The sequence below is a fragment of the Drosophila melanogaster genome, chromosome 2R (assembly GCF_000001215.4).
Source record: "Drosophila melanogaster chromosome 2R".
Lineage (NCBI taxonomy): Eukaryota > Metazoa > Arthropoda > Insecta > Diptera > Drosophilidae > Drosophila > Drosophila melanogaster.
In genome coordinates this window covers 17327275-17355272 of record NT_033778.4, presented here as the reverse complement: position 1 = coordinate 17355272, position 27998 = coordinate 17327275, and the positions used below count along the sequence as shown (strand labels likewise).

Sequence of the window (27998 nt, the reverse complement as noted above, 5' to 3'; positions counted from 1 at the left end):
TTTGTTCATTGATTTGAATTTTTCTATATTCGCGGGGGACGAGTTCGAATTTCGCTAAAGCGTTTATTGCATAGCCAATGGCAATGCCATTGAATATGCAGTATAAATAAATAGCATAATTTGTGTTTTACAAATTGTGTACGATTACACACATTTTTTGCAGCTTTTCGGGGGAATAACAGTTATTTGTAAAGAGATTTTATATGTGAGGGCGTGTGTGTTTGCATAAAGTTAATTAAATTGTTTGCATGCGGCATTAACTTCTAATTAAATTTGCTTTAAATCCATATATGTACATATATATGGGAGAGATTTTCGAATGAAATCGAACAAACCGTGAATTTGGCATGAAATTAAAGCAAATTCAATCAACTATTTTGAACTAAGCAGGATGGCCTAAGGTCATCTATCGCTAGATATATACAGGATATATATAGATAGAAATATATATTTATATATTCGTGTGGCGTGTTAGTGCAGGAGTAAAATTCTGTGTTGTATTTCTCTGTTGAGGTTATTTGGAAAACAAAAACAGAAAACGCTAGTTAGACGGCTTTTTCACAAACTGGTTTTTAAAATTTTGGTAGATTTACTTCATTTAAGGTTATAGATATTGATTTGAATTACTTTGTATAGCTTAGAAACCAATTTGTGAAATCAGCGCCATTGCAAACATGTTCAAAACTTAAAATCACTTTCGCAGATAAACGAAAAATAAGTGAAATCATAAGATATTTAGGCAGCACAAAGAACACAAACGGAAATCAAGGAAATCAAAAGTACTGGGCTAAGGTTGATCGAACGCAAACGCAAAGAGAAGGTTCGAAAAGTATAGAAAAATATATAGTATATAGCCATACCGCAGCTGCAGCAGCGACAGCGGTGGCGCGTGTTTGGGCCGCTTTTAATTGTGCCTGTAGGTGCAGGGGGGGATGGAAGTAGCGGCAGGGGTCGCGTGCGCACCTGCCCTTCACGGCGTCCATGCAAACCGTTATCGAGCCGTCGTCGTGCCTGGCGACGCTCTCCTGCGGATGGGCGAACCGGCACTCGGATTCCGCCCGTTTGCAGGCGCCGCGCAGGAATTCGCGGCACACCTGGATTTGCGATCGGATTCGGGTTCGTAATCGTTATCGTTATGGTTATCGTTATCACATTAGCAATCGGATTCATCGCAATTATCGCCATCGATCGCAAACACACACACAACACGACGCCCGCATTTCGATGATCATCGTTGAGTTTTTCAACAGTATTTTTGTGATTTTTTTTTTTGGGATGGGCATTACATATATATTATTATCAGGTGGTATATATATTTTTCGATTCATTGGATCGATATTCGTGGTTGCAGCGCACATCGGTATCGGTTTTGGTATCAGTATCAGTTGATTGGTTGATTGGTTGGCGGGCGTTGGCAGCGGATAGCAAAAGTGGCAGCAGTTGTGGTTCAAAGTGGTTCAGTGGTGTTTTTCGGTTTGGAGTGTGTGTGTGTGTGTTTTTTAGGCGGAGAGGTGTATGTGTGTGTGTGTGTGTGTGTGGAGTGTGGTTTTTGGAAATAATGGAAGGATATTCAGTAACAAGTTCATTTCTTTTGTTTCGTTTTAAACTTTTAGTTTACGTTTTAGTTTTCATCAAAAGAAAAGTTAACTATTTGCGCAAAAATATATATATATTTTCGATTCGTTCCAAGTCAAATGGTAGGCAAGTTTTATTTTTTTTTTGTTTAGTGGTTAGAGCCGATACAGATGCATTTCAAATTTTGGTTTTATTTGTGTTAGGATTTTTTTGATTATGCTTTTTTTTTCTTGCTATTGTACTTGCCCCTTGGAATTGGTATTGCATTGGTTTATTTTTGGGTGTGGTTTTTATTTTTGCTTCATGCCGATTAGTTTTCAATTTGCATTTTTTAAGTTGGTGCACTTTTGAGTACGAGAAAACACAAGAGGAACACGTAGCACAAACATAACAAAAAGGAACAACGAGAATGCAAGGATTATTCAAAATCAGGAGTAAACAAATACACGTAGACGTTACGGGGAGCTCGGGGTGGACTGTTTGTAGAGAGTATTTCGGTGTCTGCTGATTCAAAGTAAATAAATAGCTTGAAAATGTAAAGAAAAATCTTGAAATCAATGGGCTAAACGTCTACCAACTCTATGGTACTAAAAAGATCCTCTAGGGAGTACGAAAAACGCTGCTAATCTTGAACTTCACATCTACGATGATTTTATTCAAGGCCCAGGGAGATTTTCTAAAACTCTATATGGGGATCTTGAGTATGGAATGAAAAACGAGCCTCCCTTCCGCTTTATCCGGAAAATGAAAATAACTATAGAAAAACAGGAAAATAAGGGTGAAATTAGAAATTGATGTGCAAAGAATTCTGCAATTTAGTTTCTTGGTCTATTTACAGGGCTCGTAAGCTTCCTAAATAAGCTTCTGAAAAGCAGCTGCTTGGCCAAACTGCAATATTGTGCGATCGACTCATGAATCGATCCGTACTAATTCTTTAATATTATATATGTAGATAATAAAGTTGTAAGGAAATGAAAAGAAGAGAACATCAAGATTGGGTGTCTTTATATTTGGTTTCAATTTGGCGGTGTTAGACAAATACGAATGTGTGTCAAAACGTCGAATCAATTTCTGGTTATTGGCGAATTATACAGTGGATTTTGGTCGCAATTTCAGCTTGATCTTTTGGCAAACTCAAAAGAACTCAAAACTCTGTACAATGTTTTCGTTTTTAGTTCGCAATATTCGTATACATAGTTTAATATTAATACTAATTAGAAATATAAATACATAAAGACATGCCACGAAAGGAAACATTGGAACGTAAAAAACTTTTGTTAAATCAATAAACACAAAGTAAGCGTAAATAAAATCGCGTTAAATTGACTTCATTGGATACATAAACATATATCGAGATATATATATAGTCGTCGGCATCAGACCGAAACTCACCTCTAATCTGTCGGAACGTGGTATTTTCTGCTGTGCCACCTGCACTGTTTGGGGCACCACGGGTCCCAGTTGGGAGGTCACGGGATCCGGACCCAGCAAGGCGGGCACCAGGTGTCCCGTTGTGTAGTACGGACTGTACGAGTTGGCCGGAATGCCGGTCAGATAGGGGTTTGTTGCCTGCAAGGGAATAGTCGGTCATTGGGCCATTAATAACATTCATCAAAATCAAACGGTTGTCCATCAGGACTTAATCAAAGCTCTGAGGATTTGAGCCAAATGTTTATGTCGAGTTTAATTGGTTTGCTTAATCGCACATTCGCTTTCTATCAACTTAAAGAGTTGGTCATCTTATAAGTATCTTCAAACATTGAAACGTGATGAATATATTAAGATCCAAATTTTTCAAGGCTTAGCAGAGTCCCTCGTAAAACATCTATTAGGAATTCCTGTCTGCTCAAATGAAGTCCTCTTTTAAATCTGTTTTATTTATGGCCTATCCCCATCCAAACGTAAATGGTTCGACACTCCATTGAAGGCAGTTCACACTGCCCATTAACTGACCCCTTCGCTGGGCACAAATTATGCCTGGCACGCACTCGTAAACCTTTTGGGCCCCAACACCGGTTCTAATGAAAATTCATGCATTTTTCAACAATCAGCGAGGGTAGAGAACCCAGCAAAAAGTGAAGAAAGAAATAAAAACACTCGCCCTAATGATGACTGTCGTTTAGCTGCAAATCCACAAAAACCATGTCGCAAATTATTTGAGAATTAATTTTCGATTTGTTATAAAGCGGGAAAACTTCCCCTCTGCATGAATAAAACATTCCTCTTTCTCACTCTTTGACTCATTTTCGCGCACTTTGAATTTCTCGATTTTTTTTTTTGCTCTGTTTGGTATTTTGGATATTCTTGGTCGTGGTGGTGGTGATGGTGGTGGTGGAGGAGTTTGCTTATAAATATTCATATTTTCGAACTGAAGGCCAGTGGATAGCGGATGGAATGGGAAAAATTCAATTAAAGTATTAGAGCGGCACTTACCACGGCTGGCACTTGGCCCGATATGACCGGTTGGCCGGGCGCGATGCCCATCTGTTGCATCAGTGCATTCTTGAGGGCCAAATGATTGCGTCCATTTATCAATAACTGATCCTTCAGATGCTGTGGTGGATGAAAGTATTTGCACGGCGGTTTATCACGATTACAGCGGCCCTGCAAGTAAATTCAAGCGAAATGTTTAGCAAATTTTTCCACTAACTAGTCAGCATTTTATGTACACATATAAATAAATATATAACTAGATATATATATATATAAGAGAGAGCTTCATAAATTTCCCCCGACTGACAGCCAGTTGGGGGTTAAATCCTTGGGCCATCCACATCGGCAGTCGGCCATAATTCAGTTTCGATTGCTGGCAGTGGCAATTTAGTAAGCGTGTTGGTCAGGAAGTGCTTTTGTCGCACTAAATAAATTACTAGAAACAAATTTATGTTAATGCCATTTACTCCTGTTTGCGGGTCCTGTGTTGATTAACACAAATTGTTGTGCTTAACCTTAATGCCCAAGTCCCTTTCCGCTTCGTTTTGCAAGGATGAGCATAGCTTTATTCGATTTGATTACACTGCTTAGTTATTTAACTGCTTAAATACAAATAAAGGGCTTAAATCTGATTAAAAGTATTATTTATATCTATTAGATGGATAGATCTTAAAGTAGCCAAGTAAAAGAACTGACGTAATGTGTTATTAACAATATCGCGAACTTGTGCAATGCAATCGCCTAATCCCATGGTAGTTGTTATAATAGCGAGCCATTTGAAGGAAATTACACTGCCTGTTGTAAACTTCCTGCTATGTAATTTGCGTTATCCTTGGCATGACTCAGAGTCCTGAATAACTTTATGTTCGTGCTGTCAACACATTTTGCCCAGCCCCAAAAAGAAAGCCAAACCAATTAACTGCATGCAAAAGCCGTTGCAATTCTGCTTCAGGGAAAATCGGGAGACCGAAATGTTCACGAGACATGGCATCACAGTTTTCCAAACATATTTTCGGGCTATATGCGCGATCGAAATTCGTTTTTAATTGCGAAAAAGTAAAATTTCACTTCATTAGCACGTATAATTGTGGCGCCGAATTAACGCGGCTCACTCTCCATTTTAAGCCGAAATGTCAACAATAATTATAATGACCAAGGGATCGAAAAGAATGGGCCCCCATGATGCAACGTGCAACATGGCATGTGGAAGAGAGATTTTCAGCCGAAATAAGGGCAGGCCAAACCGGGCAAACAAATATGCATGTAAATTATATTTAATTCAGAGCAAATGAAGTTAACAAATATTTGCATACCAGCAAGCAAGGCAACCAGCAAAATGAGTGAAAAATGGGATACAAAAAAAAAATTCGAAATTTATATGTAAAAGGCGAAAATTGTGTGTGCATAAATTGATTGTTTGCCCTGGCCAGACGAGGACAGCAAATAGCAGGATCAGGACGAAAAGACAGAGACGGCAACAGGCAATTGTAGCAGGGACATGCCAACTCGTTTTTCGGTTTCCTTTCGTGTTCTTCCCCCCTTTTTTTTCCTGCCGCTGCTGGTGATGGCATTTGCAATTTATGACGCCCCGAAAGCTGTACAAGATTTATGGCGCCCAACAACTGGCGCTAACTCACAAATAATTGTTGCCGAACAACATTTGTGTTTATTTTTATTTGCTTTGTTATGATTCTCCAAATTATTTGCTAGCATATTGACAAATGCGATGGCAAAGTGTGTGGGGCAAGTTTTTAATAAACTTTAAACTATGTATCAGTTTTTGGCACTCGTTGCAAAGCCATAAATTAGGCTAATTAATTGTCAAATACTTTGCATACCCCAACGTTCGATGGATAAATATTTGGTGAGCCAACAAAATGCTTTGCATTGTTGCCTCGCAATTTTGATCAATAAATACAGCACAAAATATTTATTGACGACAAGCAAATATTTTTATCCATCCTTCTGTGCGAAACTTTCAATCAGCAACTGCCAGGACTTTCAGCACACACAAACAGGAATACACTTTGGCATATTTGTTTGTGCTTATTGGCGCCATTGGCAGTAATTTAATGCTTGGATTGAGTTTATTCAACAACAGCCAACGTTTTCAATAGCTGCACTTGCACACTCCGTATCGGTATACCTATAATTTTGTAGCTCTAATGCGATAAAGTTCAATTTTTTCAAATCGTTCACTTGTTGCCCTTCTAACTGGGTTAATTGCGACCTGATGGCCATCTCGTCATGTTACCTACATAATTGCTAACTGAATTATCAGTGTGCATAAGCGGAGGGTTACGTTATTGATGAATCTATAAATCGATTTGGCATTCGTTTTCCCCATTCCCGCCGTTCAGCCATTCAGCCATTCAGCCGTTCAGCCGTTCAGCTCTTTCAAGGGCTGTGGAAGCAAATTTAAATTGCATTTGCTGGCCACAATCAAATAAGACATTATTCTTACAGTCCAGGAGAGATGCTCCTTCGGCTGCAGGACAGACATTATCTTTGAGTGCCAAGCGCTTGCCACTTTCCACCTCCAGCTCCCAGCCTCACCTCCACATCCACTTTCCCATTTCTCGGGGCAATTTCTTTCTTGTGGCTGGCGCCTGTAGATATGCAACACTTTCTTGCTGCTGCCGCTTGACATTGCCACCGCGATTTCATTTTTTTTCCGCCCCCACACCACATTTTTCCTTTCCACACGCCACACTAAACATTTTCATGTCATTTCGATTGTAATCTGCATGACTGCCTCGCTCCTTGGGCGTGCGAAAAAAAATAGAAGAAACGAGCACGAGAGAGTGAGAGCGGAAAAGCGAGTGCGAAAATTGCAAATGGTGTCCACTCACGCACGCAGAAGGGGGGGGGGGGGAGAGGTGAACGTGGGTGGAAAATGCGGGGGCGCCGCAGCATATTTGCATTGCCAACGTTCGGCGTTCGCGTTGTGCAACTGAAAGTGGAACCCTTTTTAGAGCACTCGCCGCCTTTTTTTTTAGCAACGCTTCTTGTTTCACAGCTTTGGTCTGATGCAGATTATCCGCTTTAAATTGCAATGATTACTTTTTCGCTATCCTGCTCCCCTTTTCTATTTTTCCACTTCTCCATTGCTTTTCTTTTTTTTTATCCTTTTTCGGGTGGCATGATGGCAGTGATGGCATTTCAGAGCCATTTTTCTTCTTTTGCCAGGCCATTCGAAACAATGTCGCTGTCGTCTAGCGTTCTGGCATGCCATTGTGGAAAAGCAACAGCAAGCGGTATGGTGGCCATTGGCTAAGGAATTTCTCATGTTTTCATGCCAAGTGCAAGTCAGGTCCAGTCATGTATATCGTCGCGTATCGCATTGCCATTTGGTCGACATGCGTCTTGGGATCCCAGCTCCATCGTCATCCTTGCCCCAAGTTAAACCCCCTTTTGGGTACGCAGCTGTTGGCCATCAGCTACTAGGAGCTGGATGCTTGGAGCTGGGAGCACTCAAGTCCATGTCCTCGTCCAAGTCGTTGGGTATTAAATGTCATTTTGCATTTCGTGACAAGTTGGCTAATCTGACTCGAAAGTTATTTATTTCTTCTTTGTTGAGTGCAAAGGAATTTTTCTTACACTTTTTTTTTGCTCCGGCTACAGCTACAGCTTTTGCCCTGAGAGCATTTACATGGCATTTTCCCTCAGGGTCTCTGTTTGCTCGGAACTCCGTTCGCCCATTTTTTCCCCCTTTTTTTTTTGCCGAACAACTCTAGCTACTTTTCTTCAATTTAGCGGCGATAGGAATCGCCTTTGAATGTTAATAAAACGGATTTTTATGCAAATTTAAAACTGTTTAGTGGTTCGACTTCGGTATGCATTAAAAGAAGAAAAAATGCGATCGCGTCTAGAGTCCTTGTGAAAATAGACAAAGAGTTGGTATAATACGAATGAAAAATGTTCGCGGGGTTTTGTTTGATATGGGGGAAAATGAATGGCTTTGGCTTTAAGGTTTAAATTACGTTTTAGAATTTTCGATAAAACTTCTTATACCAATAATCAGTGTAGCATTATAAAAGCAGTAAGTCCACCAAATATCTGCATTTCATGCATAATCTTGTAAGCATTCTTAACAGCTTAAAGCAGATATAAAGAACAAAAAAAAAACGAAGATTCATTTCAAAAATTGCTTTTCCCTCATTGTCATAAACTCTGGTGGGGGTTACTGCCTGCAATTTTCCGGCAAGTGAGGGGGACTTATGATAAGCCACTTTGGAACACACAAATTGCATGTCCTGCGAACTTTTCAGCCTTATTTTCTTCCCACATCGTACAGTGCAAACTCCATTTAAGGCTTTACATAAAACATAAGCGGAAAATGTTGCCGAATAAAAATGTAGGGAACGGGAAAACAACAACGCTGGCAAGCATAATTCCTGACACTCTTCGCTTTTGGCCATTTTTGAACGGGAAATGGTGAGAGGGGAGAGAAAGAGAGAGCCGCTTGCCAAAAAATTTAATGCAAACTAACGACACTACAAGCTTTAGCACTTTGCATTCCACACACACACACACAGGCATGCAATCCAACTCACACACATGAGAGGAAGAGTTGGCCCATAGCGGGAACTAGTAGATAGTTGAAAACTATTTTCGACGCTTAACGGAGAACTCAATTTGTTTTCACTTGGCCATGGCCAAAACGTAGCTCAATAACACAAACAGCAAATAGAGATAATCAAAAAGCAATTGCAAACAACAGCCAAGCCTCAAAACGAAAAGAGGAATAGGGAAACGGTAAGAGAGCCGAACGCTGTGGACACATTGAGATATTTATTGTATAAATGCTGGCAACAAAATAAATTAAAAATGACAATTCACCGTAGGCATGTCCTGGGAAATCAAGGCAATTTTCCATGTGCCACACACACACATATACACACACACACAGCCTCAAACACCCGACTGCAACTAGTTTGCAGTTTAATTTTCAATATGGCTAACCGGCAGAGTCGAGCGAGCGAGCATTGAAAATGAAAATATTTTCCTGAAATGCAAACAAATTGGCAAAAGGCAAATGGTCAATATTTGCTGGCCATAGGAGCCGGCCAAAGTGTTTGTTTCGAGCCCGGTACAAAACAATGGCCAAAAGCAGAGGTGGATAGCCAGCTTGTTGGTTGGGTGGTGTTTTTCTTTTTGTTTTTTTTTTGTTTTCTTTTTTTTGTTTTTCGATTGGAAGGTAGACAGCGACGACCAGCGGCGCATGCTAAGCGATTCGCCTCAGACAAAAGGCAACCGGCAACAGCCGGTCGTATCTGCAGTCACTGAACTCCTCCTAAAAGTATGCAGCGCCAAATAGCCATGCGAATGTGAGCGCATCCCTTTTTGCTCTCCTGTATCTCTTTGTGTGCGTGTGTGCGAGCGTGTAAGTGTGTGTGAGTAGGGGAAAACAATGAACGGACCTCGACTTTCTGTGGCCATGTTTTTTTTCAATCATGCGTTCGTTTCCTCACTCATTCATTCGCTCGACGGGCCACACCGCACAACTGCAGTTGCATACTTTTGGGATTTGCAACAGATTCCCCACACGATCCTTTCTCGCATTGCCCCCCCCCCCCTCACCTCATCACTGCAGGAAACTGGCCCAGTGCGACAATCTGAATCGGTTGCTTTAATATTAAACCAGCAACTTAGGACCCGGTGAACCATTATCCTGGGAGTAACTGCATTCGAGGGATTTGCATTAATTGAAAAATGTGGCCTAGAATATGGCGAACACAACTGTACTACTCTAAAGTGGATTACCTTAAGGACAAAAGTGCACTCAGTTAATGGAATTCTACTAAACGATGCGCTGTTACTGTCGTGTTATGCTTTTTGCCAATTTTTCGTTATTTTTTTTTGGCTTTTTTTTCAGGCAAACTATACTTGAGTTGGCCAAATGGCAATTTCTGATTTCGGCAGTGGCCCTATCTCACTGCCGTATTTTCGTTTCATTTGCTCATTTAACCTGCTCTCCAGCTACCCTCCCTCCACCATTGCCCTCTCTCTCTCTTTCGCTCATTTCATTTGCCTCGCGCTTATCAGCCTCGAAATTCACTTAATTTAATTAAAGTGCACAACGGAGTGAGTGCAGAACGAAAATAAAACAAAAAAAAAATAAAACGAAAAATAATAATAAAACGGTGAGAGCGCCACTGAAAAAGGCAAGAGAATTTCACATTATTTTTGCACACAAACACCGGAGCACCCAATGCCAGTGGTCATTCCGCTCCCATCATCATTGCCATCCTCATCATCATCAGCACCGCCGTCGTCGGTGTGGACGTCATTGCTTCATTTTCGCCTGCCGGTTACGGGGCTTCGGCTCCGTTGCGCCCCCGAATTAATTTCCGTTTTGCAAACCAATTGAAAATCCAATTTTCAATACACAAACCATATAACGTCATGCCCCTCATCTCATCCCAGTCACACCATCCACTCTGGCCGGCATACGTTTAACTAACGTCCCCAATCTCCACACCGAGCGCTAGCTGGGGTATTCCGGTAGCACACGTGGAAAAGTTTGCTCACATTTAAAGGGCTTTAAAAAAGTGGCAAGCGAACGTGGGCCGAGGGCCACGAAGCGGGCAAACTGGAGGCCATTGGCCACTGCGCCCGAAAGTAGGCAACAATATATATGGGCATTAAACGTAAACCGACTGCAGCCTGCGGGGGCAACAGCCCAGGCTCCCATGCACCCGTTCGGCTTGCATTGCCGTGTTTATTTGTACACATGCCGACACACACACACACAAGCATACACGTGCTGTACACCCATATGACCACATAATGCACGCCATGGCGCCCGAACAGGGACCCCTTGGGACAGGCTGCGGTGCATGCTTGTGTGTGTGTGTGTGTTGCACATTGATTTTTTTTCTGCAGGCCAGCCAGCCGAAGGCTTTTCCTTCCATGATTTGACCACATGGCCAGGACGCTTTACAAATTGCAAGGGATAGCCGGTCGGGCACTGTTAGTGGGATTTCCTATAGCGATTCGATTAATCTGGGCAAAGAAGACTTGATCGGCGCTGGCTGTATCTAAACGGAGGATTTTGCTTAAGCCCAAGGGAATGCAAGCGGACATTATTATTGTGCAATGGGGGTAACCAGTTTTAAGTAGAAAACATTTGCATTTGAATTGAATTTATTCCTTTGTATATTTTTTCCAATGACCATCAATGGAAATGTTTTGTTCGCTTATTTGTTCATTTGTTTTGGATTTTTGAAAAGGCCCTCTAAAAAGGCATTTTTTAAGCCTAAAAGCCTGCTGCGGTATTTCAGACATTGTTCGTTTTTCGCGTTTTCTACTTTTTATGATAGAAATAAATTTTAGGCATTCACATTTTTCAACTTTTTGACAAACACACACACACACATCACACCACTGGGGTAAAGGGCAAATTATTGAAGTGGCAAGCCTTGACTTGACTCAACTCAACTTGACTTGCGTCGTATCCTTACTGCGAAATCGGCACACACATAGATACACGCGCATACACACGCAATGGCGGAGATTGGCATAAACTGCGGCAACATTTAATGGCGAGCTTCGTTTTTGGCAGACATTGATGACTTTTTAACAGCAGTCATTTGCAGGGCGGCGTCGTTTACACAGCTTACACAGACATGGATATACTGCCATAGATATGGCAAATGTTTGCCTAGGCCCCGCGCACATACACACATACAAACACTCATACACTCACACGTTTCGGTGCCGTTTCCGTTTCCTCAGCTCCGTTGTAAGCCATTTGAGCAGAAGGCGGCGACATCAGGAAAATATCGCGTGACGCGGCGATAAAAATAATCATCATAATGTAATGTGAAAGGAGGCCAACGAAGTGGGTGGTAAGGGCGTTGGGGAGTTCCGACTGCTTAATCGATTTTCCCTTTTCGCCGCAGCGGGCGTGGCCCCATTTAATGCGATTATTTGCGATTTCTTTTTTGTGGACATTCGCAGTGTCCGCAAATTAACGAGCCCCCATAATAATTTAGTCGCATGCCGTAATAACAAGCCGCAGAAGTGGGTGCACCGGGTCCCTTTCGGACCTTTTGGGGTGGATGGGCCCCAAGGTCGTGGGAGCAGGCAAATTGATTTCGTTTCATATTGCCCGACATATGTTGCCGACTTTTTGGCGCCAAGCCCGTCGACGTCGACGCTCGAAGACATTTGCATGGTCGTAAATGAGAAATAAAAACGGGTTGTGGGCATCATGCAGGCTTGCGGTCAAAATTTGCTTGTTGTTGGGAAATAAAAAATGTTTATTGCCCATATGTGTTTTGTGCTTAGGGATGAGAGTCTATGGGTGTGTGTTCGTTGGCATCGTTTGCAATTATTATGGCATACTTATGAGGCAAGAGCTGTTTTTTTCTTTAAGCTCTCCTCTTTAAACTTCCATACAATGGATCACTTGACATTCAATACTGGTATGGTAAAACATTTCAATGCGGCAAACTAATTGAAAAGGGATGCTTCCAGCCATGGACAAGGAGAAAGTTTATGGCAAACACAGGCGGAGAATGGAGAATGGAGAACGGAGACATGAGGACACGCTTTTAATAAATCCATCACATAACCCGCATTATTAAAAAGATCCAAGTCCTGACACGAACAAGCAAAGTTTCGCTGGCAAACAAACACACACACACACAGAGGACAAACGTGTCTACGAGATGGAGATGGAGATAGAGATGAAAGAGGAAGGGAGAAAGTACACACACGAGTAGAAAAAGCGCTTATCAAATTTCCACAAACGATGACAATCAAACTGAAGGCATCAGGACGTTGAGCAAAGCCAAGCCAAGACCAGGACCACGAAGAGGACGAGGACGAAATGATTGGACGTTGTGGTGCTCTTGAGTGAATGTAATCGCCAATAAACTGCATAAAGCGCATATCAGCTGGACTGGCTCGACAATGGGCCAGCGTCCAGGACATCGAAAGGATTCAATCAATGCGCAAACAAAAGGCCAGCAGACTGAAGGACGAACGGGATCGCTTCGAGACGCGCAGACCCAAAGGCACATAAATAATTCAATTGTCAACACGCTCGGCACTGCAACATGCGATAATATTACCACGCCGAACGGAAGGAAAACTTTTCTGCTAACAAAAATAAACTTTTTTCCTTTGCCACTGATGTTGCCATGTTACAACTTTATCGATTTACACAAAATGAGGCTCGTTATTAGTTGAAGGCGGCATGTGTGACCAATGTGGCGAAAGTGAGGAGCAAGTGTGAGATCTTTAAGAATTCAGGATTGTTCCAGTTAAATATTTAAAGCATTATTATTTCGAATGGAATTCTTAGCTGGTTAAATTGCCCAACTGAATTTAAGAAAATCAATGTTTGCCTGCAGATATATTTTTGTAAAAGTTAGTTGTTAGTGACAGCTGAAAGATGGAAGCCAGGGCATTACCCAGGGATTTTTCACCTCAATTAGAGTCTCCACTTTTGGCCAGCCGACTAATCTCGAGTCCTTCGACCAGGATCTATATCTAAGGCCTCGCCTCATCCTTCAATTCATTTCCCCCCTTTTTTATTGCCTCTTCCCTGTTTTTTATGACTTGACAGGGCCCCTTCATCATGCCGTTCTCCCTTCGGTTTTTTATGATTTGCTACACACCCGGCTATGTTTCCGTTCCTTTCGATTTTAAAGGACCCAGAACACGTAAGTGAGTGTGTGAGGGTCCTTCGATCGCATGGGCAATTTTTTATTGTTAGAAAATTGTTTTCTCTGCTCAGCGTTACGCAAGAAAAAAAATTGATTTCTTGTCTTTATGGCATTGTCCCTTTGCCAGTCCTGTTGGCTGCCTGGCTGCTGTTGGCAAATTTAATATGTTATCCTTCGATGTGCGTTCCCCAGCTTCTGGGTGTTGTTGTTTGTTTGAAAAATATTGAATTTTTCGCAAAATAAAAAGGATAAAGGATAACATCTTTTGCCGTGTTTGCGGAAACCGAAGCAAACCCAAGGAGCCCAGCAAGTGGAAAATTGTCCCTTCTCTACTTTCCTCACACCACAAAAAGTCCTTGCTTGTCCGTTTTGTGGTTAACTTGTTTCGGTTTCCTTTCTTTTTGATTGTCTAACATGTGTTCGGTGCTCCCTATATAAGCATTCGTATATACTTATATATATATATAGAGACACAGTATGTCGGAAATATTTGATTTTCAAAATTGAATTGCATTTAATTTGCTTTTGCTGTTTTGAGAAAGTTGTTGGCCTCTGGCAGCTTATTGGCCTGCAATTTTTTTTATATTTCTTTCAAGTGTCAAATAAATTTAAGCTCGAATAAATTGCTCAAGAATTTATTTTCTGCACTCGTTTATTAAAGTTCTGCCTAGTCTGCAGTTTTCTCTTTACGAGATTACCTTGCCTGTAAGTAAATGAAGAGTTTTTGTGATTTTTAGTCAAACGATTTCATTTGAGCTAAATTTATTGTGTGGCCAACGTTTATAATTGGCATTTAATTAAAGACAAAAATTGCCATCATCTTAGCCCCAAATTACAGAGCCTTTTAGAAACAGAATTTAACATTGGCCGAGTCACTTAAAGTGATATTATGCATGTGAGCAATTTTTATTTAAGTTTTCCTTTTCCAATTTAAACTGCCTCTTGGTTGAGAACTCTTCTCTTCGTTGCGAAAAAATTCCAACTGTTGAGTCTAACTGAAAAATATTATGAATATTTTTAGCACACTCTGTGTGGAATTTTATTTTGCAATTCTATATATATATTTTTTTTTGCTGAGCTTTTTGTTCATCAACAAAGCATTAGCGCTTGCCCGCTTAGGGACTTTTACAATGCACTTTTTTATTTCGTTGTGTCTGCTTTTTGTGAGTGTTTGTAGGCGTGTCAGGCGCCCAGAGGCCTGCAAACAAGTAAACAGAACGGCGGGCCAAATGATGAGCAGCGGTGGGCAGGCAAACAAATGAGAAAAAATTTCAGTTCTAACAGAGGGAAAAATTCGTAAAAAATCGCATATAAAAATAAGGAGAGGTGAGTGCTGGGTGAAAAAACATAAAAAATAATATCATGAATGCAATGACTTTTAATGTACAGTTATTGCGCAGCTGTCTGATGTCCCAGGCACCACAAAAATATACGTATATATTTTAATGCTGCATACTTCTAGCGTTGCTTACATGACATTGCAAGGCGAGAGCAGTGAGCTTGTGTGCGTGCGATTCTGTGTGCGGCATGTGCATTGCACCGTGTATCCTTTTTGGCAAGCTTCATTGCCACTTTGGCCAAAAAGGGTAGACCGACTGTCAGCCAAACAGACGCCCGTTGCCCGTTGCCCGCTGCACATACTAATAAGGCTAAGTGGCAATGACAAACACAAATGCATTTGCCCACACACACACACACAAGCCGGAAATAAAAGTGGGAAAGGGAGAAAGTGAGCGACAGAGAGGGCATGCTGGGCGACAAATGTCTGTTTGGGACTCTGCGGAACCACAATGCGAACATTTTATGACTGTTGAATGACCTCATAAGCATGCGTGCTTATTTTCTCGCCCCCAGTTCCACTCGATTTCGCGTTTCGAATTCCCTTTGAATGGTCTTTAAAAATATAATTACCAGTGTTGTAAGCTACCGCAGTTGTTTAGTCAAAATGTGAATGACACTGGTGCTCTCGCAAAAGCCAACATTTTTTAAATCAAGGTCTACAATGTACATAGCTAAAGAAGATTTTCCAAATAGTTGCCATACTTCAGAAAAATAAGTTCCTTTGCAGATTTGTAGTGACAACATACAAATATTTTACCTTTGGTAAGAAAACTTCCATCAATGTCGGATGGAAAATGCAAAAGTTGGCATTGTCATTTGGCTATTTATAGGCAGCTGTCATATTGCAAATTGATGCCCTGCACTGGAACCATTAGCCTTGCCCCCTTTCCCCCATCCACCCATCCATCCTGAGTTGCAGCCATTTCTTTTATAATTCTTTCGTTAAGGAAAAATTGCAAGAAACTCAGAGTTTTCCCACTCTATTTTTTCGAGATGCTGCTGCCTTGTCAAGCCATAAAATGTTATCACAAAAAGTATTTTCCAAGTCAGCGCACACACAAAAAGTGGGTGGTTGGGGCAAGATCCTGGCGTGGCTGTCGAATGTGCGAGTGAGACAGACAAACTTCAAAGCAAAAGTTGTTGGCAACACACACACACGCACACATGTGCAGCCAGTGAAAGTTACAAATAGAGTTGCCATAAAATTTCATATGCTTATCACGTGCGTTGCCCTTGTAGCTCCCCCACTTACGTTACACCACCCGTGGCCCACAAGAGTTTACTATCCCCACCGACAGATGGCGCCAAATTGCGCTTGCATCGCTGTCAGCCCTTTCGCACGTCACATATGTATAGAGCGCACATTTTGGTGCCAACTGTACCGCAATATTTTCGCTATTTTAAGCTGACAACGTTGCGTTGCAGTGGCCCTTGCTCTATGACTATTTTATTGTCATATTTATCTACAATCAAGCCGCACACAACCGTTCACACCACTGGCACTTCACTCGGCGGACGAAAACAAAGCATTGCTTTTGCCGGCTTTCTCTACATTTTTTTGTTCATTGCGCTTTGTCGAACACAGGCTAAGAATGCGTTTTCCAACAGCCCGAGCGATATGTCAGGAAATTGGCTTTACTTTTTTTTTTAGCTTTCCCATTTTTGGCCCCTTTGACATTTCACGCTTCGAGTGGAACGCCATTGTTTAGAGCTGACATATTGAAGAGAGATAGAGGGCCGTTGCGATAAGAATGGCATATACAATTTCTATGCCAGATTTTAGGCTGTTTGCTGGCCAAAAACTGTAAAAACCAGTCAAAACTCAATTAAAATTACGACCCACTGATAAGATAGCAAAAGTAAAACAAATTAATGCCTACGTTTGCTGGCAATGAAAGTGAACCGGGGTCCTAAAAAAAGAAAAAAAAAATATAGAAATAGAAACACCCACTGTTGCCGTTTTCCATTTGTTTGTGGCCCACTTTCGGGCGCCAAATAAAAAAGTTAACCAGCCGTGCCCAACACATGTGACCCAGATAAGCTTATTATGAACTCATTTTGAGCACCATTTTTGGCATGGAAAACACCATCAAATTAGATTCAATGAGGGCGCCCCGTTTACCAATAAATTGTGGCAAATTATGCGGCCAAAGATTAAATTCGATTCTTATGTAAATCCAAGGCAACAGGAGGCTGCAGCTTAAGGCGCCTGCTTACCTACACTTTTATCCATCCAATCCAGGTGCCAGACAGCTCGAACCGAACTGAACCGAACCGACAGCTGTGAACTGACCCTCTAATCTGCATAATTTGCACAGAAGTCGGGTGGACAGGGAACACGAAACGAAGGTGCGGTCCCTGCGGCATTATAAATAGTCAAAGATATTTATTTGTAATGAGGACCAGGGGTTGCCAAGACTCTGGGCTGGTCCAGCAATCTCCACGGGGTAGTTTACTCAACTTGGACTTGGAACTTGAACCCGTACTCGTATTCATATTCGTACTTGGACGGACCCGGACTTTTTGTTCGATTAGAGGCCAGCATCTGCTCGATGGGCAAAGTTCTTGCTCTAACGATGACCGAGGACCGACCACTGAGTTATGCCAACGATAGACCTTTTTCCCTCGCTAAAGTTGATTAAAAACTGCAGGCGGTTAGCAGTTGATTGCCCGATGGACGGTTTATGGTCAATTATGCCAAGTTTTGTGCCTTGTTTTGTGGCCGGAGACATGTCCAGCCACAAATGATAGTTCAATCAATATCTGGTCTAGGGCACGTCATTTACCACACTCAACCAATTGAATTTATTACGAAAAGCAAGTCAATTTATTATTTTATAAGCATGACAAATGATTGGTGGCTTAGCTTAGCACAGTGGGCACACTGTGGTATAGTATCCGCACCTTTAAGCATTTCAAAGAATAAAAAACTTGAACAACGCCACATTCCTAAGAATGGCCCCACATTTTCTTAGGCGCCCACTTTTTCATTTTCCGGTTAATCGATCCATTCATCGTTCAAGGTTCAAATATTTATCGATTCCGAAGAAAAACACATCACAAGTTCACCCTAATCCTCTTTATCCAGCCTGTTTATCCCGGCTCAATGTATATCACAGTATTTTCCGCAATTTTCCTCCCCGTTGGGTCACCTACCTCAATCCAAGGTCATACATACTTTCCAGCCTTCCCTCCAGCTGCCCCCGCCCCATTTTCCACCTCCCTGTGGCCCACACTTGACGGAACCTTTTGTTGTTGGCTAGCCACAGGAGCTCAGTCTTGTGTAAGTCAAATGAATTTGTCATGAGGTTTTCCCACTGCTGTTATTGCTGCTGCTGCTTAGGAAACCGAAAAAGTGACAGCCCATCTAGGCGCACACACAAGCACGGAAGAAAATGATTGAGTACATTGTTTTCCCAATTTGGGATTAAGATCAAGAGATCAAGTTTATAAACCTAAACAACCAGGATCAGTAGAAAATCGTCGTATAAGAAGTTTTAAGGGTTAGTCGTCCATTTGCAAAATGACTTTCACTAAAGTCAACGTCAATTGTGATGGGTTCTGTGGGTTTAAAAGTTTTCCCTCAGTGCACACATCCCTGTGATATACAGGAAGCCACTTGGCAGTTGGGTCTGGCATTGCGGCATTTATAAATATAATGCCAATAAATACGCAGGGACCGGTGAAAATCCATCGATTGTCCACCTTGTCGATTCAAAGGAGTTCTCTCTAGCTCGTGTCACCGGCAGACCACCCAAAGTTTGATTGGCAAAATCGTCAGCGGGGGGTGTTCGAACTTCGAACCCCACGAAACCCCCATGCATCGTGTGTGATTCAGACGACAGTGGAATGGAAGTGGTAGGGCTAGGAAAAACTTGACAGGTGTTTGCCTCGGGCTTTTGCAATCAACCCACTGGCTTCCGTCTGACATTTTTAAGTGCCCTAAAATACAATCCAAAAGCGCTTAATTATGCACGCTCCGATGTCCGAAAATCTGCAGGAAGCAATTACGTGGGCGGACTGAAATCGGATAGTGGTGCACTGGACTTTCAAAAGGGTGGGATGACTCATTCGCATTCCGTAAAGCCCGTTGATGGTGTTGATGACGTAAGCTTAGCACAGCCAACCCCCCAGGGAAAATGAGTGGCTAAGAGTGGGGAAACGGAAACCGAATACGAATCCGATTCCAAGTCCGAAGTCAAGCGCACAAATCAAAGCCAAGAATTTTTGCATTGTAGAAGGCTTCCTGGCAACTCGAAGAACCGGAAGTGCTTTCTTATAAGCCGCTGGAGAAAGAGAAAAACAAACGAAGGGTTGTTGCTCTCTCTCTTTGAGTGATGGCAGTGAGTCAAAGAGCTCTTGAGTGGGAATTAAAAGAGCAACGGGGGTTGAAAGAGTGATGAGGTGCCAGGATTTTGTTGATTTGATCCAATTAGCAAGTAAAATAGAAGAGAGAAAACTCCAATTACAGCGGAAAGGGAGGAAAAAAGTGAGGAAGCAATTAGACGATAAGACATAATTATATGTAAAAACTTTTATAATCAAATATCCATTCTAAGGGTACAGACGCTCAAGTATAAAGTTGAGTTTTTATTATATCGCACATATTTAAAGTAGTTTTATAAGGCAGAATTTTTTAACAACAAGACTTAAATTGAGGCAAACTTCTTTCGATTTAAGAACTGAAATGACAACAGACAATTGTGAGTGTGGGATAAACTCCATTAGATCGAGCCCGCAATCTCATTAGATGTCGCTACTTTTTGGCGCATTTTCCGGTTCTATTACCCGTGGAAACCGCCGACACACGCACACATTCAAGTTTAATTAACAAGAACGAAAAAGTTTTGTGTGCAACAAATCCCAAGTTTATCTGCTCCCCCACGATTGACAACAGTTTCGGGAGTAAAGCCGATCCGAGTCGAGAAGTGAGTGAGAAGGTGAAGGAAAACTTTTACATTATTAAACTGGAACTGGTTGGAAATGTTGACAGCAATTTGACAGGGCCAAAAGCCGGGCCCATCGGCAACAGAAACATTTACACGGCCGGCTCCCCGAAATGAAACAATAATAACAATAATAGTAAAAAAGACAGAAGTGGGAGGGGAAAATGCTATGATTGCCAGGACGACGACTCCTCCTCGAGGGTTGTGTGTCCTGCAGCGAAATAAATAAATAAAATAAAAAAGGATTGTGGGTCGGCTGAGGGAGTGGTGTGTGGGGAATGTAAAACAAATTTGTTTATTGTTGACACTCGAATCGGGAAACGGGATAAGGATAAAGGACGATGACACCTCGACCTTTCACCGCCACGAGCTAAATCCTCTTCCCATTGTTCGGGCGATAGAAAAGGGTTCGGGATCTTGAGATCTATCCGGTTATGGGACACCTTCTAACGGTGTCCGCTCCCCTTGATTTATGGGCGTGTGCCGCTCGCGTCCTTTGTACCTCATCATATCATCTTAGCATGCTAATTGCGTGGCATTCTTCGCTTACGGGATATGTCTTCATATAGAAAAAAAAAAACACCGAGCATACCATGCGTATGGCACCCCAAACCAAAAAATAAATGCCAAATACCGAGAAGGAACCTCTGAGAGACCGAAACCCGAAGCCCAGTTACGTGTGGAACGTGCCGCATAATTCAGGTTTGCCTTTCACTCCGCCTTATTGAATTGCCGCTTCCCATTTGGGACACTTTTGTCGAGTGCCTCCCTCTTGGTCCGCCACCCAGAATCTGGAATTTGGCATTCATGCGGGTAATTTATGTAAATTTATTGTTCCTTTATCTGTTCTCTTTCAGGCATTTCTTTTGGCGAGTATTTTTTGGTGTTTCTTCGGCGCGTGTTCGCTGTCAAAATATTGCGCAGGCGGCGGGGAAACGCGGGCTGAAAAGCGAGCTAAATCAATTAATAATGAAAATGCAGATGTTTAGTTCTGCTCCTGCTGCTTCCTTTTTTCGTGGCCAATCGAATGAATAAGAAATCGTTTTAACGCTGTTAACCGAATATCGGAGTGGTTTTTTGGGCATTTCAATAAGATATTGACAGGTATCAATAAAATGCGTTAGTTCGCAAGAAGAACGTATGAGTTTTATTGGAATTTTCACACCTCGAATACTCCTGATATTTCATTTCCATACTTTCCTCAACACCTTAAACCCTTTGCAGCTGCAATTCCCTTAACGTTTATTGATCCCTTTTTGCCAAGCTAACCCTCTGACGTCCGTTTACCCCAAAACAAATTTGTATTTATTAATAATGCTCTGGGTGGAGAGAATGGCCCCATGGTTTCCGACGATTTCAACATTTGGTTTTATTGTTTCATGCCAAGACATTTGCAAGCATCAACAACAACCCCTGGCTGAACTAAACCGAACAAACTCAATTACGTAATAAAAATTTATGAACGCCCCCGACCGAAAGGACATTAAAATTGTTGTTTGCTCTTTTCCCCCAGCTGCGAATGCTATTGATTTTACTGTCCTGTCTCGGGTTAAGCCCGAGTATTGATGGACAGCAAGGAATCGGGAGTAGATCACACCAAATCCCATATCATTAATACTTGTAAGGGAAAAACCAGCATTGACCCTCATTTTGGGGCGAGTGTGTTTGTGTAATTCATCTCAATAAAATGCGATAAATCCACAGAGCGAACAAAAAAAAAAAAAAAAACTATAAAATGTCTCCAGGAAGTGCATAAACAACTAAGCGAATGGAATGGAAATGGAGATGGAGGATTCGTGGCAAACGCGTGTCCCATTTCGGAATTTATTAAGGATTCATCCTGTGGGGTGGCTGCTTCGCAAATCGGCGTATCCTTGGACTTTTGGACAGAGAGCAAATGGTCACTCAACGCCAGCTGCTAATTGTGTGATCTGTGTGAGTGTTTGCCGAACGTGTGAACGACTTTCGTTTGACCTTCGTGCACTGAACTTGTTATCAACGCCAAAAATCAAACAACCCCACTACGAAGATTCCCAAAAATCCAAACAAGTTTCTGGGCCTGGGAAAATAATAGAAAAGAGCCCTAGATGAGATGGACAACCCTTGAGATACATCGAATTCGAACTGGACAATATATTTATAAGCACATTATCATGCATTGTTGTCCTCCATTTCCATGGATAGCGAGTGTCCTTTGTCACATGCACGGCTCAGCATATTAATGATTTTTATTCCTGCCCAGCAGCATCCCTCTCTCAAGGAGTTTAGTTTTCCCCCAAATAAAAGGAGTGGGAAAGTAAGTAAAAGGAAGAGAATCGGTTCACAACCCTTTCGGCACATAAATTAATTTTCTTGTTCGTTGAATCTCGGCTTTTCTTGCGGAAAGGTCCGTTAATGATGATCAGCATAAACAGTTGGTCAGAGGTTCCAGCTACTGCTCATGATTTGGGGAATTTTTATTATGTATGCAAATGATTATGCGAAATTCCGGTTAACCGACAAACAAAACATTTTACGACCATGTGTGCTGCTGACACAAAGGCCCCCGAAATGTTTTCCCCATAATTGAAAATTACGAAATGTTTGCTCAACTTGCACACTTGCCCCACACTTCTCGGGTTTCGAGTGTCTCAAATAAATTTATTAAATTACTCACAAAGGCCGGCAATTGAGGGGAGAGGCAGTTATTTGAGTATAGACTTCGCTGTAACTTGAAATTTACCTGGAAATAGAAGAATGAATAAATAGTTGGGGTTACTCAAGGGTTTCATATAAAATAACAATTAGTACAAAGATGCTCTCAGAGCACAGAATTTAATTATGACTGGTGTCGAGCGCTTGCAACTATTCAGAGTTTGGTCTATTGGGTTTCAATTCCCTATATATACACACACGAAAATTACTTAGTTTCGTAGTTTATTTAGCCTAGCGTTTCCGTTTTCGAACCCAACACGTTTCCTTTAGCCTTTCGTCCTCAACACTTGTCATCTCACAGCCAATTGCACTTAGTCGCCAGCACTTTAAATTAAGTCAAATGCCAAACAACGACGAACGCCTAAAAGTCTGCAAACAAAGAGTGAATACGCACACACTCGACGACGGTTCACGGTCCATTAAATTTAGCTGGCCACTAGAAGCGCATAGAATGGAACTCGAGCAAAGGACATCCGGCAGATACAAGATACATTTCGACTCACGCTTCTGCTTCAAGGTCATTAAACAAAATGATGGCCCAATGGGGGTGTTGTGGCGGATTGGGCAATTTTTAGCACTTTTCGCTGGCTAAATCCAAGCAAACCGCAAAAAGTCACGTAGCCTGAGATTTTTTCTGGGGTTCGAGGATGCGACGAGCTGCCTAACAAGTCAACACAGAAACGCTCAAGTGCGAAAAAATGAAAATGAAGCGATGTTGTGCGGTGTGTGGGGCAAAACAGGAAGGCGGGGAGGTGGAAGGCTTAGAAAGAGAGTGCACCGGGGGAAACGACAATATTGAAGGGACATTGTCTACTTATCTCTTGTTAAAGGATATTTCCCTGTAAGAAAACAAATTGCGCATTTACATTTCGCTACAAGGTGTAATTCATACAAATAAACTTAAAGAACCATTCAAGATTGATAAAATAGAAATAAATAATAAAAAAGGATTCTAGTGTTTAACATTTTTATTTAAATTCAAAGTTGCACATTTAAATTCATTTCCAGAGACGAATATTTTCACTTCATACCTTTAGGCACCATTAGATGGATTTAAGAAAGTTATTATGTTTCTTTTTCATTTCATGTAGGTTTTCCCCTGTCATTACCTCCTCCTTTTGCATTTCAAAAAGTAATTCTGCTTATGAGATTTAAAAAAAAGTATGTAATCTTCAAAAATAGGATACTAGGGGCATTTCTTTCTGTGTGTCAAAGCGACTTAAGCGAAACCCCTAAAGTGCGACGGCGACGCTTTAAGTGCCGCACATGTATGCCACTGGGGGAGGGGCCGTAGGTTGCTCTGTATCGCAGTTTCTCTGTCACGAGGGTAACAAACGGTGTCCCATGTGGCAGGGGTAGCCTAGCCTATCCTATCCAACGGAATGCCTCCGACTGAGCAGTGCGAGCGAGAGGGTGAGTGCAATGAAATCTTAATGCCTTAATGGGCCACACAATCTAATTTACTTTTGTTTGCCCTCTCGTTCTGTAAGGATATGCCCCTCTCCCTTTCGCCGTACATATCCTCGTCTCGTTCTGTCAGTTACTTCTGTTTTGGCTTATCGTTGTATTCTTTCCCTTTTTTTTTATTCCGATTTTACTATAAATGATTTTTTTCGCTTTTGGGGTTTTCTGCCATTGCTAATGCCGTTAGCTTTGCTTTACTTCTGTCGTTCATCTACTTCGCCCCCCTCCACTTACTTTTGTTGTTGTTCTAGTTGTGCTTCGTAATCCTATTAACAATGGCGATGTTGTTGTCATCACTGCGTAAATACATATATATGTATATATCGAAAAACATACGTCGACTACTTGTACATACGTACATACGTACATAGGTATATCAATATATCGTTATGCGCCGCCATTTTTCATACTTTTCCTGTTACGCTGCTTCTTACAGTTGTTTTATTTCTATATTGATTTTTGTGGTGCTCGTTTTCTAGGGTCTTATGCTCACAATGGGCTAATTAGATTAAAAGTCCATTGAACCGCCAGGGAAATGGCTTCGGCTTAGTAATTCTAGGGAATGGTTTGCTCTAAAATCGATTACATTACTTGGATTGGTGGTGGGGGTAGAGCAATTCGAAAAGGAGTCTTACAGTGGGATAATTGTCATTTTGGCAAAAGGAGTTTTCAGTTTTTTGCAATTTTTAAACAGCTAAATCAAAAGATTCTTGAAAGCACTTGAAGATGAAGAGCCATTGATTATTTAGGAACTGATAAAAAACGCTACCGTTTCGGCAGGAAATGCAAAACCCTTTTAGTTTTATCATTGATGTTTTTTAGTTTTATCTGCTGTACGATATTGAATCGAGTCTGGGAAACTCGAGAGCAGGACCGAGTTGTCTTAGGCCAAGTGCTATGCCGTCTGCTCCTGTGCATTATACTAAAAATTTCCTACAACATTCTTGCAGGGCACAAAGACAGCTTAATCCCAGCTCACTATAAATCAAACGCACACACTCGCCTGAAGACGCAGTAAGCTCCCAGGCGCATATCAAGTTGAGTTTTAAATATTGTAACATTTTTTCTATATTTTTTTTGTCGGATTTTTTTTTATTTTTTTTTTGTGGCTCTGTGGACTCTGCTGGCTGCTGGTGATTCTTCTGTGCGAAGCTAAAAATTCCCTGAAGCTTAACAAGTTTAAGTTGGTTGCACAGCACAGCACAGCACAGGCAGCTCCTGAAAAAGAGCAAGGAAAGCGAGCCGAGTGGAAAGCGAGGGAAAAGCAGAGAGTTAGACGCACTTTAGTTTCTATGCAAAATAGTTTTAAATTACACACCAAGAGAAATTCTAATTTAATTTAAATGCTCGCCAGACGCCATATCAAATTGATGCAGATGGCGAGGAATGGCATTAGGGCAGGCAGCATCCTGCTTGTGGATGCCACGAAGGTGTCTCAAGTTGTTTTGGCATTTATTTATATTTCATGCAAATTAACTGCAGCAATAAATTGACAGTGCACACTTTTAGCCAAGTCTGACAGTTGCAATTCAGGTGTGGAGGCGAGGTGAGGAAACCCTTTTTCTCAACAGTTTTGACAGGCGCGCGACATTTTCTGCTTGCTTACCGCTTCAACTTTTGCTCGAATAACCAGACAGAGAGCGCGGATATAACTTTCCAGCGGCAGCCTTGAGTTCCATCCACCCACCACAACAACCTTTCACCAGCCCACCTGATTTTCCAACATCGCTGGCTGCAACATGTCAAAATCTGCGACAGCCGCGAGTTAGCCAAAATCCGAGACACCGAGTTCTCCACACCATTTTTCGCATCATTTTATTTTTGGCTATGATATGTGTACTGTGTACTGGTGTTTGGGCCAAAACTTTCTACGTTGCAAGGGGGTTGGAAATTAAATTAAAACAGCGAGCATAACTTGAGAAGCTTAAGATGGAGGACGACTAGGCAAAAGTTAAATGAAATTAGATAGGTAAGATTGATGATGCTAGTTTCTGGCGAGGTAAACAATTAATTATAGTTTAATTAGCTGCAGTAGATCATGTTGAAGTGCGTTACATAAGTAATTTGACTTGAATTCGCTTAAACGGAAACCCAATTCCTCTATATACAAAAGCACCATCTTACTCTTTAGCTTTTATAGCTCAAAAAGTAGAGAAGTCCCATTTAATTGGCCATCGGTGTGCCCTTTCTTATAATATCTCCACACATCATTCAGATCCAAACATATAGCCCGACTATTTATTGCACATGTGTAATGTGTAAGGCTGCGTATACTTCGCCGTGCAGCATAATGATGCGACTTTTGCACTCAAGTTGCCGCACTTTGCATGCCGAAGACATTGCAAATTTGTCGCGACTGCGAATCGCATCCTCGAGATACTTTACCCATCTCCATCTCTCTCACCCCCGTCGCTCCACCACCCCTGTTGCCGTCTCTTTCGCTGGTGAGATGATGCTGCTGATGCTGCTGCATTCCTTCTGCCTTGACACGCTTGACAAATTCGCATGCAATTATTTATAGAGAAGTGCCAGCCAGAGGAGACGAAGACAACTTGAGTTGACTCGACTTGACTCGCCTGTCCCCATGAATGAATGAATGAGTGCGAACGAGTGTGAATGAGAGGGTCGCCCGGGATGGTGGGTGCGAGCGAGATGGCGGGGGCGGTGACGTCAGACGCTCCACTTTTTGGGCAATTTAATTATGCAATTTCGAGAAAAATGCGGCGTGCGGTGGTGATGGTGATGGTGTTGTTGTGCTCATAATTTCTGTTTCGATTTATGTGCCAAGTGTCAGGCTGTCAGTGCAAATAGCAAAAATGCCAAAACTGCAGGGCTATCGCTGTCCCTCTCGCTAACTATGGCCCTCTCGCTTTCCTTTTGGCCATAATAAATATTTATGCTAAATTTATTTGCGTTCGCTTTTAGCTTTTGACATTTTTGGCAAACATTTCAGGCGCTTGTTCGCAATTAGTGTCAGTGCGGTGCAGGGAAAGAGACAGCGACAGTTGAAGTGCGCGAGCGAGATAGCTGGACTCAGTGCTAACCGCTGGTTAATTAAAAAACTTTCAGGCATTTGTTTAATTTTCATAATTTACAATGCGGCGGCTACTGCGTACAAGAATATATATATATATATATAAAAAAACGACTAGGACAAAGAGGAGAGATTAAAAAAATGCAGTATCCAGTTGAGCGAAAAGTTCCCTGTATTATCTCTCTATCTTCCTGGCTCTTGGCTAATTAAACGACGCAACAAGTTAATTAGCAGGGACAAAGGCATGACTTCGGTCAGTGCATAGTGCATAAAAAAGCGAGTCAAAGCTCCATCGCTCCCAGAACTCATCGTTTCAATAATACAACTTTTCTTTTTCATAATACTCCAGTAGCCAGAGTTATAAAAGTTATTAAAACGGCTTTTGTGCAGTCCTAAAACGGAGTGAAGTGAAGTTCCATAATGGCTAAGAGGAAATCGGAGCGCCGGCTGCAGTTAGCCATATGCCGATGATTAGTTGGCAGGCGGCAAAAAGTGGGCCTTAACACCGAGCATTGCCCTAAATTGGTTCTATATGGATTGACTCTGCCCAAGCTCCCCGTTGGCCCATTCAATTTTCATTTTGTTTTTTTTTTGTCTTTACCTTTCAGCCAGACAGCAATCGTTCAGCTGTACTCATTCCTCTTTGCCGTGTTTAGCGCAGCTTAGCCATCTTAATTAGCCGGAGAGACACAATCAACAAAATGCACAGAGTCGCTTTGGATTTTCCGGTTTGGACCAACTAACCATGAAGACTCATATGGTGGTCGCACTGCAAACCCTTTTTCCCTTATCCTGCAACTGCATTCGCTGACAATTTTCACTCAAACGAAG

General features: G+C 41.9%; 1 protein-coding gene across 18 annotated transcripts in view; it reads right to left on the bottom strand.

Moving 5' to 3' along the window:
- mbl (muscleblind) overlaps positions 1-27998 on the bottom strand; it is a gene marked incomplete at both ends in the record, with an annotated part of 162828 nt that overhangs the window by 24104 nt on the left and 110726 nt on the right. For 9 of the 18 annotated variants that reach the window (NM_001274115.1, NM_176210.2, NM_001274114.1 and 6 more), the window contains 2 exon segments: positions 2968-3144; positions 4009-4179. In NM_001274115.1, the coding sequence (NP_001261044.1) occupies positions 2968-3144; positions 4009-4179 (348 nt within the window). 18 annotated transcript variants of the gene reach the window in all.